Source organism: Bombina bombina, chromosome 2 (genome assembly GCF_027579735.1).
Source record: "Bombina bombina isolate aBomBom1 chromosome 2, aBomBom1.pri, whole genome shotgun sequence".
Taxonomy (NCBI): domain Eukaryota; kingdom Metazoa; phylum Chordata; class Amphibia; order Anura; family Bombinatoridae; genus Bombina; species Bombina bombina.
Genome location: NC_069500.1, coordinates 397844008 through 397865857, shown reverse-complemented (window position 1 = coordinate 397865857; position 21850 = coordinate 397844008). Strand labels below are relative to the sequence as shown.

At 38.5% G+C, this 21850-nt stretch overlaps 1 protein-coding gene across 1 annotated transcript in view; it reads right to left on the bottom strand.

Annotated features, from left to right (window-relative positions):
- Positions 1 to 21850, bottom strand: part of ULK1 (unc-51 like autophagy activating kinase 1) — a 152023-nt gene that overhangs the window by 112012 nt on the left and 18161 nt on the right. The window contains exons 4-5 of the mRNA XM_053701867.1: positions 15372 to 15404; positions 8823 to 8859 (exon numbers count right to left, since the gene is read on the bottom strand). Coding sequence (XP_053557842.1) covers positions 8823 to 8859; positions 15372 to 15404 — 70 coding nt within the window. The remainder of the gene's footprint in view (positions 1 to 8822; positions 8860 to 15371; positions 15405 to 21850) is intronic.

The window sequence follows — 21850 nt, the reverse complement described above, 5'->3', positions numbered from 1 at the left end:
CTGAATCATGATAGAAAAACGTGTTTCCTGTCCCTTTAATACAAAGAGGTGGTAAGAATGATGAAATAAAGCTAAATAAAAAGGGCTCCTTTTTGCATGATCTAATTTGTTAGAGCATGTCATTTTTTACATACTCAAAGTGTAACGCTATGTGATTAAAGGGCCATGATACCCAAATGTTGAAACACTTGAAAGTGCTGCCACATAGCTGTAAAAGCTGACTAGAAAATATCACCTGAACATCTCTATGTAAAAAAGAAAGATATGTTATCTCAAATTTTCTTAGTATTCACAACCCATTGTAAAGCAAATCAGTATGCCTGTCCCGGGACAGGCAAGGGAGTGAGCCTTGTGAACACTCATGTTATTTCCCTATTCAGTTTAAGGAAGTTTCCTATGAAATCTCATGAGATCACAATAAAAGAGTTCATGACCTCAGCACTGTTGATGCTTATTGGCTGCAGTTCATTTCTTCAAAAAAATGTTTTACCTGCAGCTGGACAGCAGCTGAAGTATAACTTTTTACACAGAACTTATTCTGCTGAGCTGAGGAAGTTGTGAGGTAAAATATCTTCCTTTTTTACATAGAGATTCTCAGCTTTTTACAATTATACTGCATCAGTTTCAAGTGATTTAGCATACGAGTATTATATCCCTTTAACCCACGCATAGGCAAAGTCCCACAAGCACTGCAGCTCCCGAGCTGAACGCAGCCAGTAACTAGCAGGGTTGTGCAACTGCTGATTGGCTCACCAGCTGTTTCCCGCACAGGACCAACACATAAAATTCCAGGGTGAGTAGTTAAAAATTATGACATGCTATGACAAAATAGAACTAAAATTTATACAGCAATGTAGACAATGCACTTAGATCTATAAAAGCTTTAAAATGACCAAAGATAATGTTTTTAGCAATACAAAGGATATGTATCTTGCGCCATGCTTGAAACACAATGGCCTAGATTTGGAGTTTTGTCGGTAACGACCCGAAAAACTAACGCCGGCTTTTTTCTGGCCACACCATAAAAATAACTCTGGTATCGAGAGTCCACATAAAGGCTGCGATAGGCTCCAAAAAAGGAGAGTAGAGCATTTTTAACGCAGCTTCAACTCTCGATACCAGAGTTGCTAAAACGTGCTCGTGCATGATTCTCCCATAGGAAACAATGGGGCTGTTTGAGCTGAAAAAAAACCTAACACCTGCAAAAAAAGCCGCGTTCAGCTCCTAACGCAGCCCCATTGTTTGCTATGAGGTAACCCTTCCTACGTCTGCACCTAACACTCTAACATGTACCCCGAGTCTAAACACCCCTAACCTTACACTTATTAACCCCTAATCTGCCGCCCCCGCTATCCCCTGCATATTATTTTTAACCCCTAATCTGCCGCTCCGTAAACCGCCGCTACTTACGTTATCCCTATGTACCCCTAATCTGGTTCCCTAACATCGCCGACCCCTATATTATATTTATTAACCCCTAATCTGCCCCCCACAACGTCGCCTCCACCTACCTACAATAATTAACCCCTAATCTGCCGACCGCAAAGCGCCGCCACCTACGTTATCCTTATGTACCCCTAATCTGCTACCCCTAACACCGCCGACCCCTATATTATATTTATTAACCCCTAATATGCCCCCCACAACGTCGCCTCCACCTGCCTACACTAATTAACCCCTAATCTGCCGACCGGACCTGAGCGCTACTATAATAAAGTTATTAACCCCTAATCCGCCTCACTAACCCTATATTAAATAGTATTAACCCCTAATCTGCCCTCCCTAACATCGCCGACACCTAACTTCAATTATTAACCCCTAATCTGCCGACCGGAGCTCACCGCTATTCTAATAAATGGATTAAACCCTAAAGCTAAATCTAACCCTAACACTAACACCCCCCTAAATTAAATATAATTTAAATCTAACAAAATAAATTAACTCTTATTAAATAAATTATTCCTATTTAAAGCTAAATACTTACCTGTAAAATAAATCCTAATATAGCTACAATATAAATTATATTTATATTATAGCTATTTTAGGATTTATATTTATTTTACAGGTAACTTTGTATTTATTTTAACCAGATACAATAGCTATTAAATAGTTAAGAACTATTTAATAGCTAAAATAGTTAAAATAATTACAAATTTACCTGTAAAATAAATCCTAACCTAAGTTACAATTAAAACTAACACTATACTATCAATAAATTAATTAAATAAAATACCTACAATTACCTACAATTAACCTAACACTACACTATCAATAAATTAATTAAATAAACTACCTACAATTAACCTAACACTACACTATCAATAAATTAATTAAATACAATTCCTACAAATAAATACAAATAAATAAACTTGCTAAAGTACAAAAAATAAAAAAGAACTAAGTTACAAAAAATAAAAAAATATCTACAAACATAAGAAAAATATTACAACAATTTTAAACTAATTACACCTACTCTAAGCCCCCTAATAAAACAACAAAGCCCCCCAAAATAAAAAATGCCCTACCCTATTCTAAATTACTAAAGTTAAAAGCTCTTTTACCTTACCAGCCCTGAACAGGGCCCTTTGCGGGGCATGCCCCAAGAAGTTCAGCTCTTTTGCCTGTAAAAAAAAAACATACAATACCCCCCCCCCAACATTACAACCCATCACCCACATACCCCTAATCTAACCCAAACCCCCTTAAATAAACCTAACACTAAGCCCCTGAAGATCATCCTACCTTGTCTTCACCTCACCAGGTATCACCGATCCATCCTGGCTCCAAAATCTTCATCCAACCCAAGCGGGGGTTGGCGATCCATCATCCGGTGCCTGAAGAGGTCCAGAAGAGGCTCCAAAGTCTTCATCCTATCCGGGAAGAAGAGGCGATCCGGACCGGCAACCATCTTGATCCAAGCGGCATCTTCTATCTTCATCCGATGACGACCGGCTCCATCCTGAAGACCTCCACCGCGGACCCATCTTCTTCCGGCGACGTCCAACTGCAGAATGACGGTTCCTTTAAGGGACGTCATCCAAGATGGCGTCCCTCAAATTCCGATTGGCTGATAGGATTCTATCAGCCAATCGGAATTAAGGTAGGAATATTCTGATTGGCTGATGGAATCAGCCAATCAGAATCAAGTTCAATCCGATTGGCTGATCCAATCAGCCAATCAGATTGAGCTTGCATTCTATTGGCTGATCGGAACAGCCAATAGAATGCGAGCTCAATCTGATTGGCTGATTGGATCAGCCAATCGGATTGAACTTGATTCTGATTGGCTGATTCCATCAGCCAATCAGAATATTCCTACCTTAATTCCGATTGGCTGATAGAATCCTATCAGCCAATCGGAATTCGAGGGACGCCATCTTGGATGACGTCCCTTAAAGGAACCGTCATTCTGCAGTTGGACGTCGCCGGAAGAAGATGGGTCCGCGGTGGAGGTCTTCATTATGGAGCCGGTCGTCATCGGATGAAGATAGAAGATGCCGCTTGGATCAAGATGGTTGCCGGTCCGGATCGCCTCTTCTTCCCGGATAGGATGAAGACTTTGGAGCCTCTTCTGGACCTCTTCAGGCACCGGATGATGGATCGCCAACCCCCGCTTGGGTTGGATGAAGATTTTGGAGCCAGGACGGATCGGTGATACCTGGTGAGGTGAAGACAAGGTAGGATGATCTTCAGGGGCTTAGTGTTAGGTTTATTTAAGGGGGGTTTGGGTTAGATTAGGGGTATGTGGGTGGTGGGTTGTAATGTTGGGGGGGGGTATTGTATGTTTTTTTTTACAGGCAAAAGAGCTGAACTTCTTGGGGCATGCCCCGCAAAGGGCCCTGTTCAGGGCTGGTAAGGTAAAAGAGCTTTTAACTTTAGTAATTTAGAATAGGGTAGGGCATTTTTTATTTTGGGGGGCTTTGTTGTTTTATTAGGGGGCTTAGAGTAGGTGTAATTAGTTTAAAATTGTTGTAATATTTTTCTTATGTTTGTAGATATTTTTTTATTTTTTGTAACTTAGTTTTTTTTTATTTTTTGTACTTTAGCAAGTTTATTTATTTGTATTTATTTGTAGGAATTGTATTTAATTAATTTATTGATAGTGTAGTGTTAGGTTAATTGTAGGTAGTTTATTTAATTAATTTATTGATAGTGTAGTGTTAGGTTAATTGTAGGTATTTTATTAAATTAATTTATTGATAGTATAGTGTTAGTTTTAATTGTAACTTAGGTTAGGATTTATTTTACAGGTAAATTTGTAATTATTTTAACTATTTTAGCTATTAAATAGTTCTTAACTATTTAATAGCTATTGTACCTGTTTAAACTAAATACAAAGTTACCTGTAAAATAAATATTAATCCTAAAATAGCTACAATATAATTATAATTTATATTGTAGCTATATTAGGATTTATTTTACAGGTAAGTATTTAGCTTTAAATAGGAATAATTTATTTAATAAGAGTTAATTTATTTCGTTAGATTTAAATTATATTTAACTTAGGGGGGTGTTAGTGTTAGGGTTAGACTTAGCTTTAGGGGTTAATCCATTTATTAGAATAGCGGTGAGCTCCGGTCGGCAAATTATGGGTTAATAATTGAAGTTAGGTGTCGGTGATGTTAGGGAGGGCAGATTAGGGGTTAATACTATTTATTATAGGGTTAGTGAGGCGGATTAGGGGTTAATAACTTTATTATAGTAGCGATCAGGTCCGCTCGGCAGATTAGGGGTTAATAAGTGTAGGCAGGTGGAGGCAACGTTGTGGGGGGCAGATTAGGGGTTAATAAATATAATATAGGGGTCGGCGGTGTTAGGGGCAGCAGATTAGGGGTACATAAGGATAACGTAGGTGGCGGCGCTTTGCGGTCGGCAGATTAGGGGTTAATAAGTGTAGGCAGGTGGAGGCGACGTTGTGGGGGGCAGATTAGGGGTTAATAAATATAATATAGGGGTCGGCGGTGTTAGGGGCAGCAGATTAGGGGTACATAAGGATAACGTAGGTGGCGGTCGGCAGATTAGGGGTTAAAAAAATTATTCGAGTGTCGGCGATTGGGGGGACCTCGGTTTAGGGGTACATAGGTAGTTTATGGGTGTTAGTGTACTTTAGAGTACAAACCGGCGTTAGCCCAGAAAGCTCTTAACTACTGACTTTTTTCCTGCGGCTGGAGTTTTGTCGTTAGATGTCTAACGCTCACTTCAGAAACGACTCTAAATACCGGAGTTAGAAAGATCCCATTGAAAAGATAGGATACGCAATTGACGTAAGGGGATCTGCGGTATGGAAAAGTCGCGGCTGAAAAGTGAGCGTTAGACCCTATTTTGAGTGACTCCAAATACCGGCGGTAGCCTAAAACCAGCGTTAGGAGCCTCTAACGCTGGTTTTCACGGCTAACGCCAAACTCTAAATCTAGGCCATTGTTTTTAATAGCATATTATATAATGCAGCATTGTGTGAACAAGTTGATCCTTTCTAAGAGGGTAAATAAATAGAAATACATGTATTCAGTTTCATAGAAGTGCTCTCTGGTGGATTTCAAAGTACAGATAACTCAGCACATCATCCTGCAAAGCACTTTATCCCAGAACACTGAGTTGCTAGCAGTGCTGAGAAGTAACTATATCCTTTGTTTATTTCAGTGGACTTGACACTTTGATGAGATGATTCTCCCAGGAATAGGGTTGTTCAGATTTTTTTTCTTTTCTGGCACAAGGTCTTTTTCACATGGTCAACGTATGCTTCTTGCCCAGGTCACTAGGCTGTGTGTTGAGTAATGTCCTAACATACTATCTAGGAAAAAGTCTAACAGCATACTGCAAACCTAGCAGGAGAGGCCATATATGCTTAGTCACATCTCTACTCCTCGTCATTAACTGGCTGAATATGGGGATGCCACAGAACAAAAACAAAAGGGCCATGCATTCACAGGCTATTTGTAGCTGATATAATATGTAGAATATATAAAAGGTGGTTTTTATCTTAAATATGTTGACTTAGTGAAGTATTTTCTAATTGTAAACTTGAGTTTGATTTAGAGGAGCGTGGGACTTCAAGGTCTATTCCTGGTCTGTAATGCATCACTGGATACTATATGTACGTTTGTTGTGCCACCGTGTATGCACAGAGCTACAGTAAGTATGGCAAGCAGCAGCTCACCAGCTAAGACCGCTGTATAGCTAGACGAGTAAAAGATAAAACCTTAAATCCTTAGATTAGTTGTCATTCCATCATGATGTTCCCTACTCTCAATCTGACAGAAGGACTAAAAATTGAAAATGCCAATGAAAGCCAGCATTGTGTTGATACAAAACACTTTGTGGATGCAAAAAAAAAAAAATGTCTTTGTACAAAAATAGCACATCCATGTGAGGTTCCTACAGTGACAGCGTTTAAACATTCTCAGCTATTTTTTATGCCACGTTTCAGATTACTTACATTTTAAAATGATATAAGACTCTTCTGAAACATTTATACAGGGCTATGCATTAGCCATGTCAAAGGGGTATATTCTTGTTGCAAGATGTAAATATGACAGCAACAACATAAATACTTCTACAATTTGTACAATGTACAACTGAAATAGAACCTATACTAAGGTATAGTTTTGTATTTATTTGAATATAGTGGAAAAGTTAATAAGCAGATGTAAAATAACAATTACATTTTACAAAACATGACTTTAACTAAAATTGCAATGGGCATACATGAATTAAACTTTGCATAATAAATAAAATAATAAAAGTCATTTCTCTGATCATTGCGTTCCACTACTTTACAATGTACAGTCCTATGACTTACTCCTAAATTATATCCGGAACAGTTGCAGTTAAAATACTCTGGATTTAATACCAGAGTAAATAATGGGAGCCTGCATTGTAGAGCAATGAAACGCGTCGCCACACAGAGCAAATATTAACCCTGATGAGTGGGGAAAAGAAAATTTAATACAAGAATTACCTTCAATTAAACAGACATGTTTTTGGAAAATGTTTTTTGTTTTTTTTTATTAACAGGGTTATATAAACATTTAGTTACAGTCTAAAACAATTGATGAGGATGGTATATTTAATATCTCTCTTCTCATTTATGCTGTTTCACATTAAAACTCCAGGAACCAGGAATTAAGAAATGGTGCTTTAAAAGGGTTTTATATAAGGGCACTATCAGCTGTTTGTGGCTATGTAGTGTGAGAAAAGCTTATTTTCCATGTGTCCTATTTCCAGATTAATTTCCCAAGAGATTTGCTTTTGAATCTATCTGGCCATTAAAATGAATGTTGTAAAATATGAAACATTGCTAAATGGCTACAATCATCATTTCAATTTAAAGGATTAGGTATCTGGGTATGAAACAAATAATCAGTACAAGGCAATAACAAGACTATATTGTCGGTATTATATCAGGATTGACTAGATGATACCTGTGGAATGCACAGAATCCTTCAAATACTTTCACCAAACTATACTATACAAACTAATGGAAATAAGAATTAAGTATTTTGCTGCTCAGACAAATCAAAATATATTTACACATTTAACAGACACAGTTTGTTCTTGTTTAATACAACATTAAAACTCAAATCAAGCATGAAATGAAAACAAGACATGCTTGAAAGTCAAGTCAAACCACATGCAAATACATGCATTTCCTATCGGCACAAAATATATACACAATCTAAACCATTTTGCTGGCTGGCTTGTTAAATTGTCAACTTTATTACATATTTACATATTATTTATTAATTAATAAGGAGGCTTACATGGTTTTCTGGATCTAAACTAATTAATATATATATATACACATATATACATATACACACACACACACATACATAGAAGTGTAGTTGATACATGGGGCAGCCTTAAAAAAAAAAAAGTAAATTGGAAGCACGTAGTATGCAACTTTAAAGTGATGGTAAACTTTACATGAATCAGGTGCGAAATCCAAGTGATATTTTAGTGGGACTTTAACTGATCATTTCTAATGAAGATGGACTATAACTTACTTTTTTAATTTAGCTGTGCCATTCTAATCCCCCACGCTCCGACTGCTGATGTCAAAACTCATATTCTTTGTGAGCAAACGGTTTGAACTGTTCTCCAATGGCTAGAGCACGGTTTGGAGAATACAGTTCAAACGTTAGCTTAAAAGGGACACTGAACCAAAATTTTTTCTTTCATGATTCAGATAGAGCAAGCAATTTTAAGCAACTTCTAATTTACTCCTATTATCAAATTTTCTTCATTCTCTTACTATCTTTATATAAAATGCAAGAATGTAAGTTTAGATGCCGGCCCATTTTGTTGTGAACAACCTGGGTTGTTCTTGCTGATTGGTGGATAAATCTGGATTCCTGAAACAAAAAAAACGTAGATGCCTTCTTTTTAAATAAAGATAGCAAGAGAATGAAGAAAAATTTATAATAGGAGTAAATTACAAAGTTGCTTAAAATTGCATGCTCTATATGAATCACAAAGAAAAAAATGGGTTCAGTGTCCCTTTAAGAAGAAATATGAGTTTATGAAATTAAAGTACCTGTAAAAACTGCTTAGATTCCGGACCCGATTTAAAAACATGTCAAGTTAACATCACTTTAAGAATGCTTGGGATAGGCTTAAAGCTATTCTTATGTTCATTAGGTTTACACTTTAGATGCGTTCTATTATTTGATTTCACCATCAAGTTCATTGTTCATATGCAAAACGAAAGAGCGTGCTTTCACATAGTATTTGCTAGCTCTATAAACGGCAAGATAACGCTACTGTGAACAAGCTGGGTTTTACATGGAATTGACAAGCTAGAAACAAACGCTGCTACTTACTGTGGAGATAGTCCGCTAGGTCACCACCATTGCAATACTGAAAAGTGATAAAACACATTAGTACACATTAGTACATGTGAAGAAAACACCAGTTTTGTACTTACATTAAAATAAACAACTCCTAAAATGTAAATGTAACTAAAAAAAACCCCATCTAATTTTACAGTATTTTAGAAAGGTACATCTATATAATAAATGTGTTAAACAAGCTCACAGGGTGCTTTACAAATCCCAGGAGCCACAGCTTCTAAAATGTTACTTCAACGTCCCTATTTAACTGATTATTTTACAAATAACTATACAAAAATTCCTCTGCTGGTTCTTAAAAAAAATTAAACATCCTCAATACTATACTATTGTAGTGTAGTAAGATATTAGAGTGCACAAATATATTTATGTGTGATTATATATATATATATATATATATATATATATATATATATATATATATATATATATATATATATATACACACATACATATACACATACATACAGGGAGTACAGAATTTATTAGGCAAATGAGTATTTTGACCACATCATCCTCTTTATGCATGTTGTCTTACTCCAAGCTGTATAGGCTCGAAAGCCTACTACCAATTAAGCAAATTAGGTGATGTGCATCTCTGTAATGAGAAGGGGTGTGGTCAAATGACATCAACACCCTATATCAGGTGTGCATAATTATTAGGCAACTTCCTTTCCTTTGGCAAAATGGGTCAAAAGAAGGACTTGACAGGCTCGGAAAAGTAAAAAATAGTGAGATATCTTGCAGAGGGATGCAGCACTCTTAAAATTGCAAAGCTTCTGAAGCGTGATCATCGAACAATCAAGCGTTTCATTCAAAATAGTCAACAGGGTCGCAAGAAGCGTGTGGAAAAACCAAGGTGCAAAATAACTGCCCATGAACTGAGAAAAGTCAAGCGTGCAGCTGCCAAGATGCCACTTGCCACCAGTTTGGCCATATTTCAGAGCTGCAACATCACTGGAGTGCCCAAAAGCACAAGGTGTGCAATACTCAGAGACATGGCCAAGGTAAGAAAGGCTGAAAGACGACCACCACTGAACAAGACACACAAGCTGAAACGTCAAGACTGGGCCACGAAATATCTCAAGACTGATTTTTCTAAGGTTTTATGGACTGATGAAATGAGAGTGAGTCTTGATGGGCCAGATGGATGGGCCTGTGGCTGGATTGGTAAAGGGCAGAGAGCTCCAGTCCGACTCAGACGCCAGCAAGGTGGAGGTGGAGTACTTGTTTGGGCTGGTATCATCAAAGATGAGCTTTTGGGGCCTTTTCGGGTTGAGGATGGAGTCAAGCTCAACTCCCAGTCCTACTGCCAGTTTCTGGAAGACACCTTCTTCAAGCAGTGGTACAGGAAGAAGTCTGCATCCTTCAAGAAAAACATGATTTTCATGCAGGACAATGCTCCATCACACGTGTCCAAGTACTCCACAGCGTGGCTGGCAAGAAAAGGGTATAAAAGAAGAAAATCTAATGACATGGCCTCCTTGTTCACCTGATCTGAACCCCATTGAGAACCTGTCGTCCATCATCAAATGTGAGATTTACAAGGAGGGAAAACAGTACACCTCTCTGAACAGTGTCTGGGAGGCTGTGGTTGCTGCTGCACGCAATGTTGATGGTGAACAGATCAAAACACTGACAGAATCCATGGATGGCAGGCTTTTGAGTGCCCTTGCAAAGAAAGGTGGCTATATTGGTCACTGATTTGTTTTTGTTTTGTTTTTGAATGTCAGAAATGTATATTTGTGAATGTTGAGATGTTATATTGGTTTCACTGGTAAAAATAAATAATTGAAATGGGTATATATTTGTTTTTTGTTAAGTTGCCTAATAATTATGCACAGTAATAGTCACCTGCACACACAGATATCCCCCTAAAATAGCTAAAACTCAAAACAAACTAAAAACTACTTCCAAAACTATTCAGCTTTGATATTAATGAGTTTTTTGGGTTCATTGAGAACATGGTTGTTGTCCAATAATAAAATTAATCCTCAAAAATACAACTTGCCTAATAATTCTGCACTCCCTATATATACACACACATATATATATATATATATATATATATATATATATATATATATATATATATACACACACACACATATACACACACACACACACACACTGTATCTCACAAATGTGAGAACACCCCTCACATTTTTGTAAATATTTTATTATATCTTTTCATGTGACAACACTGAAGAAATGACAGTGGTCGTCTTGGAGGTGTGTTTGGGGTCGTTATCATGTTAGAATACTGCCCTGCGGCCCAGTCTCCAAAAGGGAGGGGATCATGCTCTGCTTCATTATGTCAAAGTACATGTTGGCATTCACGGTTCACTCAATGAACTGAAGCTCCCCAGTGCCGACAGCACTCATGCAGGCCCAGACCATGACACTCCCACCACCATGCTTGACTGTAGGCAAGACACACTTGTCTTTGTACTCCTCATCTGGTTGCCGCCACACACACTTGACACCATTTAAACCAAATATGTTTATCTTGGTCTTATCAGACAACAGGACACGGTTCCAGTAATCCATGTCCTAAGTCTGCTTGTCTTCAGCAAACCGTTTGCGGGCTTTCTTGTGCATCATCTTTAGAAGAGGCTTCCTTCTGGGACGACAGCCATGCAGACCAATTTGATGCAGTGTGCGGCGTATGGTCTGAGCACTGATAGGCTGAGCCCCCACCCATTCAACCTCTGCAGCAATGCTGGCAGCACTCATACGTCTATTTCCCAAAGACAACCTCTGGATATGACGCGGAGCACATGCACTCAACTTCTTTGATCGACCATAGCGAGGCCTGTTCTGAGTGGAACCTGTCCTGTGAAATCCCTGTATGGTCTTGCCCACCGTGCTGCAGCTCAGTTTCAGGGTCTTGGCAATCTTCTTATAGCTTATGCCATCTTTATGTAGAGCAACAATTCTTTTTTCGGATCCTCAGAATTATTTGCCATGAGGTGCCATGTTGAACTTCCAATGACCAGTATGAGAGAGTGTGAGAGCGATAACACCAAATTTAACACACCTGCTTCCCATTCACACCTGAGACCTACACTAACGAGTCACATGACACCGGGAGGGAAAATGGCTATTTGGGCCCAATTTGGACATTTTCACTTAGGGGTGTACTCCCTTTTGTTGCCAACGGTTTAGACATTAATGGCTGTGTGTTGAGTTATTTTGAGGGAACAGCAAATTTACACTGTACACTCACTACTTTACATTGTAGCAAAGTGTCATTTCCTCAGTGTTGTCACATGAAAAGATATAATAAAATATTTACAAAGATGTGAGGGGTGTACTCACTTTTTGTGAGATACTAACTATATATATATATATATATATATATATATATATATATATATATATATATATATATATATATATATATATATATATATATATATATATATATATATATATATATAGGTTAATATATTATATATAAATATTTATTAACCTATCATTCCCTACTGAAGAGAAACAGGGGTGTAGCAACTGGCAGCATCATCCAGCTCAGGCAGTATATAACCTCTCTACAGCCTTCCTTTGGAATGGTAATGATTTTGGGTTATGAAAGTCATATGGAAGGTTCATGTTGTATCTTGTGTAACTCACAATTCTTCAGACATACAAACAGAAAAACATTAGAGAACATAAATTGTATTATGAAAAATGCATCTGAACAATATGGTCCTAAATATTTTAGGTACTGGTTTTATGTCAGGGTGGTACAGTTTTACCCATGTTTTGTATTAAATATTTGCCAGTGCTAGATACATAAATGTGGTATGTTTAAATGGTATCTTCAATTGCACCTTATAATATAAAATATTACAGTAGTGGCCTTTAAATAAAGCATGTTTTATGGCCATTTGCAACAAATAATACAGCAACAGGCTGCATAGCAAGTAGCTTGCCATCTAACACTGAAAATGCAGCAACATATATCTTATTTGTTGAGAGACTTGTGACCAGTGTTCCCTCTAAGGACAGTTTTGTGTGCAGCCCAGCAGTGAAACAGTTAACAAGAGAACCATACCTTCCCATCTGCATTGTGCAGTGTTTGCTAATTGCAGGGTGTGGTTACCTAATTAACTGTTTCACTGCTGGGCCGCACACAAAACTGGCCTTAGAGGGAACACTGCTTGTGACACTAAATGGTAATATTTGATATGCTTCGACAAACTACCAGTTTAACCCCTTAATGACAACTGACGTACCAGGTACGTCATGCAAAAACTAGCAGTTAATGACAATGGACGTACCTGGTACGTCAGTTGTCTAACAGAGTGCTGGAAGCGATCACAAATGCTTCCAGCAGCTCTGAGGGTATTGCAGTGATGCCTCGATATGGAGGCATCCTGCAATACCACTTTACAAGCCTCTGATGCAAAGAGAGCCACTCTGTGGCCCTCTCTGCACCGGTAGCGATAGTGCCAGACTATCAGTGTCCACTATCCGGGTGTGAAGGTGCGTGTGCGCGTGCACGATGCGCATGCACGATGGGATGAGTGTGCACGTGAACGTGCATGTGTGTGTGCACGGTGCTCGTGCACGTGCACACATTATCCACACTGACACCAATGAATGAGGGCAAAAAAGGGAGAAAAGGGAAAAAAAAAATTTGAAATATAAAAGGATCTGGGAGGGGGAGGGGTATTGGGGGGGCTGCTACACTACAGAAATAGTTTTAGTTAAAAATAAAGTTTAAGTTAAGTTAAAAATAAAATAAAACTACTTTTTGGGTTTTTTTGGGGGCCAAACTGGGTATTGGCAGACAGCTGCCAGTACCCAAGATGGCGGTAATTAGGTAGGGGAGAGGGTTAGAGAGCTGGAGGGGGGATCAGGGAGGTTGGGGCTAAGGCAGGGGTCGATCACAGCTAAAATATTTTATTATTTTTATTTAAAAAAAAAAAAAAAACTCCTTTATTTAGTACTGGCAGACTTTCTGCCAGTACTTAAGATGGCGGGAACAATTGTGGGGTGGGGGAGGGAAGAGAGCTGTTTGGGAGGGATCAGGGGGTGGGATGTGTCAGGTGTGAGGCTGATCTCAAAAATTAACCCTGCAAACTCCCTACAAGCTACCTAATTTAACCCCTTCACTGCTGGGCATAATTAACGTGTGGTGCGCATCAGCATTTAGCGGCCTTCTAATTACCAAAAAGGAACGCCAAAGCCATATAAGTCTGCTGTTTCTGAACAAAGGGGATCCCAGAGAAGCTTTTACAACAATTTCTGCCATAATAGCACAAGCTGTTTGTAAATAATTTCAGTGAGAAACCTAAAATTGTGAAAAATGTTAAGTTTTTTTTTTTATTTGCTCGCATTTGGCGGTGAAATGGTGGCATAAAATATACCAAAATGGGCCTAGATCAATACTTGGGGTTGTCTACTACACTACACTAAAGCTAAAATTAACCCTACAAGCTCCCTAATTAACCCCTACACTCCTGGGCATAAAACACGTGTGGTGCGCAGCGGCATTTAGCGGCCTTCTAATTACCAAAAAGCAACCCCAAAGCCATATAAGTCTGCTATTTCTGAAAAAAGGGGATCCCAGAGAAGCATTTACAACCATTTGTGGCATAATTGCAGAAGCTGTTTGTAAATAATTTCAGTGGGAAACCTAAAGTTTGTGACAAATATTGTGAAAAAGTTAACTTTTTTTTTTTTTTATCGCATTTGGCGGTGAAATGTTGGCATGAAATATACCAAAATGGGCCTAGATCAATACTTTGGGTTGTCTTCTAAAAAAATATATACATGTCAAGGGATATTCAGGTATTCCTGACAGATATCAGGGTTCCAATGTAACTAGCGCTAATTTTGAAAAAAAAGTGGTTTGGAAATAGCGAAGTGCTACTTGTATTTATTGCCCCATAAATTGCAAAAAAAGCAAAGAACATGTAAACATTGGGTATTTCTAAACTCAGGACAAAATTTAGAAACTATTTAGAATGGGTGTTTTTTGGTGATTGTAGATGTGTAACATATTTTGGGGGTCAAAGTTAGAAAAAGTGTGTTTTTTTCCATTTGTTCCTCATATTTTATTTTATTTTTTTTAGTAAATTATAAGACATGATGAAAATAATGGTATCTTTAGAAAGTCCATTTAATGGCGAGAAAAACGGTATATAATATGTGTGGGTACAGTAAATGAGTAAGAGGAAAATTACAGCTAAACACAAACACTGCAGAAATGTAAAAATAGCCATTGTCATTAAGGGTAAGAAAATTGAAAAATGGTCCGGTCATTAAGGGGTTAATCTCTGCCTTTTGTTGCAGTGAAATTTATAATACATCATTTTTTGGACAGCAAATGGTCAACAGCAACATACAACTGAGTGTTGATTTATAACCTAAATTCCCCTGTGCAGCCTAATAGATAGAAAGAGTATATACAGGAGACAGTAATAACCAGTACTGAAATTTATTGTAGGCATTTTTCTTCAACTTTATTTACTAGAAACAGCATGACATTGCCCCATCCTTTGCCAGACTCACCTCCATAACCAGGTACACTGAATTAGCAAGTTCCTGGAATTCAAAGAAAAAAAAAAAGAGAAGAAAACATTACATTATTTGCATTTCATTTACTTGTACAGAATAAGAATTTGCATGCCCAAGGTTATACATTACAGAATAGAAGCAATAGTTATGGCTGTTATTCTAATATATTCTTCTGTGTCAAAGAACATTGTAATCAAATTAGAAACTACAGATATCTGTTGTGTAAACCAGTTTTAACACAACATATATACATACATACATATATATATATATATATATATATATATTTATTATTTTTTATTTTTAACTCCGTGGTTTTATATTTGGTTTAAACTTCAGGAACAAACTTACACCAGATATCTGCTTTATTGCACAGCAGGCTATGGGGGAAAGCAGATAAGCTAAAGTGCAGTTGTAGAGAAATTAATTCTTGCTAACTAAACCTTTAGCAAACAATTCATCAGCCATTTTACAGATAAAAAATGCTTTACTTGACTAAAGTTGTTCAGTTAATTGTAAGGATAAAACCCTACACCGAAAGGTGAGATGCTGTTGCAGAACTAAAATGGAAATTTGCGATTCTTAAAGGGACACAAAATCCCACTCCCTCCATCTCTGCTACTGGACAACCCACCGCCTTCTGGTTTTCCTCCCACACTTCCCGCCAGCACTAGCAGATGATCGTTATAGACGGTTTTCGGCAAAGTACTGCATGACGTATATATATATATATATATATATATACATTGGGTTAAGGATTGAAAACAAATTAAGTGACATGTTGAAAAGGTTGCTACCTGGCTTATAATTACAGATAAAGAAAAGGAGAGCCAGAGAATAGGTGCAGTACTAGAAAAGTCCTGTAGATGTGCAGAAGTCATTAAAAAGAAGTAGATTTTAGGCAGCGTGAGGAGGATGGTGGGATAATATGCAGACAGTAATACATGAGTGTGCAATGTTGAGGGTTTTGTATGCTAGAGTCAAGATTGTGACTATTATTAAGACTAAGGAAAGCCAACAGAGTGAATGGCAGAGTGCTGCGGCAGGTTTGGAGCACGTGAAGAGTGGCTAAGGTATCCAGGACAAATTACAGTGGTGAAAATGAAAACGCAGTAGTCTAAGCGAGACTAGATTCAAATCTTAAAGGGACATGAAACCCAATACATTCTCTTTTGTGATTCAGATAGAGCATACATTTTTTAAACAACTTTCCAATTTACTTCTGTTATCAATTTTGCTTCATTATCTTGGTATCCTTTGTTGAAGGAGCAGCAATGCACCAATGGGAACTAGCTGAACACTTTGGTAAGCCAATAACAAGAGGCATATATGCATCCACCAATCAGCAGCTAGCTCCCAGCTCCTGAGCCTACCTAGGTATGCTTTACAGGAGACAAGCAAATTAGATAATAGAAGTCATTTGGAAATTTGTTTAAAATTGCATGTTCCATCCTAATCATGAAGGAAAAAAATTGGGGTTTCATGTCCCTTTAAGAACCAGAAAACGGAAAACAAGCATTTATTTCCAATGCACATTTTGACTGCCCCCTCTCTTTTACTGTATACAGTGCATGTGTGTAATCAATAAAGCCACCAGCTTAGAATGTACTCGTCAGTTTGAAGTCATCGCTGATACTTCTATTCTAAACTGAAATGTGCTCATGAGCAAGTTTAAGTTGTAACAAATTTTGGAATCTTCTTTTCATATTTCTATAGGCTTTGCAAATTCACTTAGGGACATGGTACTCAAACATTTAATCTGATCCATCTGAAAGAAAAGTTTTCATATGGAATTTGTTTTGTAAATGGATGTTCCTGTGCTGAATAACTTTTCTTTGGGAGTTGTCCCTGCATGCAGTAAAGTGTCAGGACACTGATGCACTAAATCATGCTCTGTTAGTTTAACTTTACATTGAAATTATTATTTTGAGTACCATGTCCCTTGAACATTCACTCCACAAACCAAGGTCTTAAAGCCTCTAATACTGTTTGTTTGTTTGTTTTTTAACTGATCAGTGAGCAAATGAACTGAATTCTAGACAAGCTACAATGATTAGTTGCAATAGACACAAACTTAAAGGGACATAAGACAAAAGAAAATGTTCTAATGTATTAGTTATATGCAAGGAGGTTTGTACTCTACTACTACCACTACTGGGAATTAGCTCAACACATCTGGCGAACCAATGACAAAAGGCATATGTGTGTAGCTACAATCACCAGCTAGCTCCCATTAGTAAACTGCTGCTCCTTATTAAGATTACCAAGAGACCAGAAGTAAACTGAAAAGTCCCTTGCTCTATCTGAATCATAAGTTTACATTTTGACTGTCACGTCCTGTAAAAAACAGGATCAAAGTAAAAAAACGCCCTTTGTTTCCTTACTGAATGTGAATAAAGAATAAAGATTGTATAACAAGTGCCACCATATTGGTCAGTGAATTTGTGCATCAGTAAATGATAAATAAAAGAACAAACCCTTTGCTTTACATATGTATTGCACCTTGACATAATCTTAACGATTGTCAACAACGACATTTAGGAGGGACATAAAACTAATTTTTTCCCCCTTAAAGTGATAGTAAATCACTTTAAGTGGAACAAATAAAGAGGAATTTCAGTCATGAAGTATATAAAATACTTCATGCTGAAAGTTCCTTTATTTGTTTGAAGCGTTCGCCACACTGAGCCCCTCACGCAGCCTTTGGATGAACACTATTTTGCTGTGAGGTGACTTTTCCACTTCTTAGCCAATAGACGTGCGGGCCAGCTGGCACCATGCCGGATAACTAGCCCACTATTGGCTAAGATCACCTCAAAGCAAAATAGCATTCTGCCGTGGGCTGCCTGAGGTGCTCACCGCGACGAACGCTTCAGACAAATGAAGGATTTGCTATCACTAATTAATTCAGATAGAGCATGCAATTTTAAACAACTAATTTGCTTCAATTATCAAATTTGCTCCGTTTTCTTGGAATCCCTTGAAGAAGCAGCAATGAACTTGTGGGAACTAGATAAACACATTAGGTAAACCAAAGACAAGAGGCATATATATGTGCAGTCGCCAATCAGCAGCAACCTTCCAGTAGTGTTAGTCTGCTCCTGAGCCTACCTAGGTATGGTTTTCAGCAAAGGATAGCAAGAGAACAAAGCAAATTAGACCCTGTCCCTTTAACAGGATGGCTCCTTAAAGATATCCAAAGCAAACAGAAAAGCAAAACAGATTGACCAACCTTATCTGCTAATGTCTGTAGAACAAAGGTCTAAAAAAATACTCAGATTCTGAGATAGAAAAACCAGCTATAGCACAGAAATTGGAAACAACGCTCCAGTACACTTGATGTGTTTGTTTTCATTATCGCATGTTCTGATTTCAGATACTTGTGATAATGTTCAGAGAAGTATTTGTTTTATATTGATGCAACGGTCTAAACAGCAAAGACAATTAAAGGAACATAAACAAGCAAAAAGACAGCAATTGTTAAGGTTACAAACGACCTACTTACAGCAAAATCAAAAGGCCACTTCTCTCTACTTATCCTCCTTGATCTGTCTGCAGCCTTTGATACTGTCGACCACCCTCTTTTGCTCCATACCCTCCAATCCTTCGGCATCTGTGACACAGCTCTCTCTTGGTTCTCTTCCTATCTGTCTAACCATACTTTTAGTGTAGCCTTCTCTGGGGCATCCTCTGCCCCGTTACCTCTTTCTATTGGGGTACTGCAAGGCTCTGTCCCCTTCTCTTCTCAATCTACACATCCTCACTAGGTTCCTTAATAAAGTGTCATGGTTTCATTACCATTTGTATGCCGACGATACCCAAATCTTCCTCTTTGCACCAGAACTATCTCCCTTCCTTGCTAACCCGTGTCACTAACTGTATTTCTCATATCTCATCTTGGATGTCCTCTCACTACAAGCTAAATCTCTCCAAAACGGAGCTCCTTATTTTCCCCCCTTCTTCCAAAATCTCCACCCCGCCATGTCTCTATAACTGTTGATAACTCCATCATTACCCCAACCTCACATGCACGATGTCTTACAGGCCCATTTATCAAGCTCCGTACGGAGCTTGAAGGGCCGTGTTTCTAAAGACCGCTGCTCCATAACCCTGTCCGCCTGCTCTGAACAGGCGGACAGGAATCGCCGGACATCAACCCGATCGAATACGATCGGGTTGATTGACAGCTCCCTGCTGGCGGCCGATTGGCCGCGAGTCAGCAGGGGGCGGCGTTGCACCAGCAGCTCTTGTGAGCTGCTGGTGCAATGTTAAATGTGGAGAGCGTATTGCTCTCCGCATTTAGCGAGGTCTTGCGGACCTGATCCGCAGTGTCGGATCAGGTCCGCAAGCCCTTTGATAAATGGGCCTGTTGGAGTCACACTTAACTCAGATCTTTCTTTCACTCCTCACATTCAGTCCTTGGCTAAAGCCTGCCGCTTCCATCTTAAAAACATCGCTAAAATTAGACATTTCCTTACACAAGACACAACAAAGATTTTAATCGACTCTCTCATCCTTTCTCCGCCTCGACTACTGCAACTCTATCCTCTCTGGTCTCCCTAGCTGCCGCCTAGCTCCTTTACAATCCATAATGAATGCCTCTGCCAGGCTCATCTTCCTTGCACGTCGCTCTTCATCTGCCGCACCTCTCTGCCAATTTCTTCACTGGCTTCCTCTTGCCTCCAGGATTAAACACAAAATTCTGACTGTGACAGACAAAGCCCTCAATTGCATTGCTCCCCCCTACATCTCAGACCTTGTATCCAGATACTCTTCCTCCCGTCCCCTTAGCTCCGCTCATGATCTCCTACTCTCCTCCTCTCTTGTTACCTCCTCACATTCCCGTCTCCAAGATTTCTCCAGACTGGCTCCCATCTTATGGAACTCTCTGCCTCGCTCCACAAGAATCTCCTCTAGTTTTTAAAGCTTCAAGTGCTCCCTGAAGACTCTACTATTCAGGGACGCTTACAACCTACACTAACCTTCCTATCTCTACTGCTATCCCCTAAAACCCCATAGCATGTAAGCCTATGAGCCGAGCGGTTTGTAGTTCACCTTCAGAATAGCCGACTACAACAGTGCAACTCTCGGCATGACCCTCTCTCCCCATTTGATCCCTTTAATTGTTTTTTATATACCACCAATGTTCATAGCGCTGCGGAACCTGTTGGCGCTCTACAAATACCTGATAATAATAAAAAAATAATACTCTAATATATTAGAGCTTTTATTATCCCATTGCTGCTTTCATATAACTATGTGTTTATCACCTGTAAAAGGGCTTCAACACATAGATGAAGTCAGTTCCAGAAGAGCAATGCACTACTGGAATCTAGATGGACACATCTGGTGAGTCAATTACAAGAGTCATATGTGTGTAGCCACCAATTACCAGCCAACTACCAGAAATACAACTGTGCTCCTGAGCCTACACATGTTTTCTTTTCAGAAAAAGATGCCAAGAGCATGAAGTACATTTGATAACATAAGTAAATAGAAAAGTCTCTTAAAATTGCATGCTCTCAGTGTTTCTCAACCTCGGTCCTCAAGTACCCCCAAACAAGCCAGGTTTTCTTTATAGCTGAACAAGAGCACAGGTGAATATTATATCTATATAAAATATTTAATATTTCTGGTACAAAGATAATAATACACTACAGTAAGTATATTAGCCTAATAATAGAAAGCTCTAGTTCATAATGTCTCATTATTAAACAATTTGTTGCAAATTAGATCTTACGAGTGGCCAGTGATTGTCAGCTATGTATGTAAGCTGATTCCGATTGGCTCACTGGATGTTTAATGCATTGCAGCTCCTGAGCATGTAGTTAAATATACTTTGCATCAAGCATTTGTTTAATAAAATCCTCTGATGTAGGGTTCTTCAAACCACGGGTTCGGGACCCATTACTGGGTTGCAACACCATGAGAGTGTGTGGTTTGTGTGTGTTATATGAGAGTGTGTGTGGTGTGTGTGTTTATGAGAGTCAGTGTGTGTGGTGGGCATGTTATATAAGTACGTGTGTGTTATATGAGAGTGTGTGTGGTGTGTGTTGTCTGTGTTGTATGAGAGTATGTGGTGCGAGTGTTGTAAGAAAGTGTGGTGTGTTGTATGAGAATGTGTGTGTTGTCTGTGTTTTGTGAGATTTGTATGAGAGAGTGTGAGCGTTATTACCTTTTACAATACTTTTACGTTTGACTACAATCGGGCATAAAGAACACACACATTTTACTCACTTTGCCAAAAATTGCAGCTATCTTCTTGTATATTACATCAGAAATAAGCATAAAAATAGGGTCATGATGGTATGTGGTTTCATGACACTGGGCCTTTCGGAAAAAAACATAGAAACATAGAAACATAGATATTGACGGCAGATAAGAGCCATAGGCCCAGCAAGTCTGCCCCACCTTACCTAACAGTATAAACTTATCTAGTTCGTAGGATAGCCCTATGCTTGTCCCATGCATTT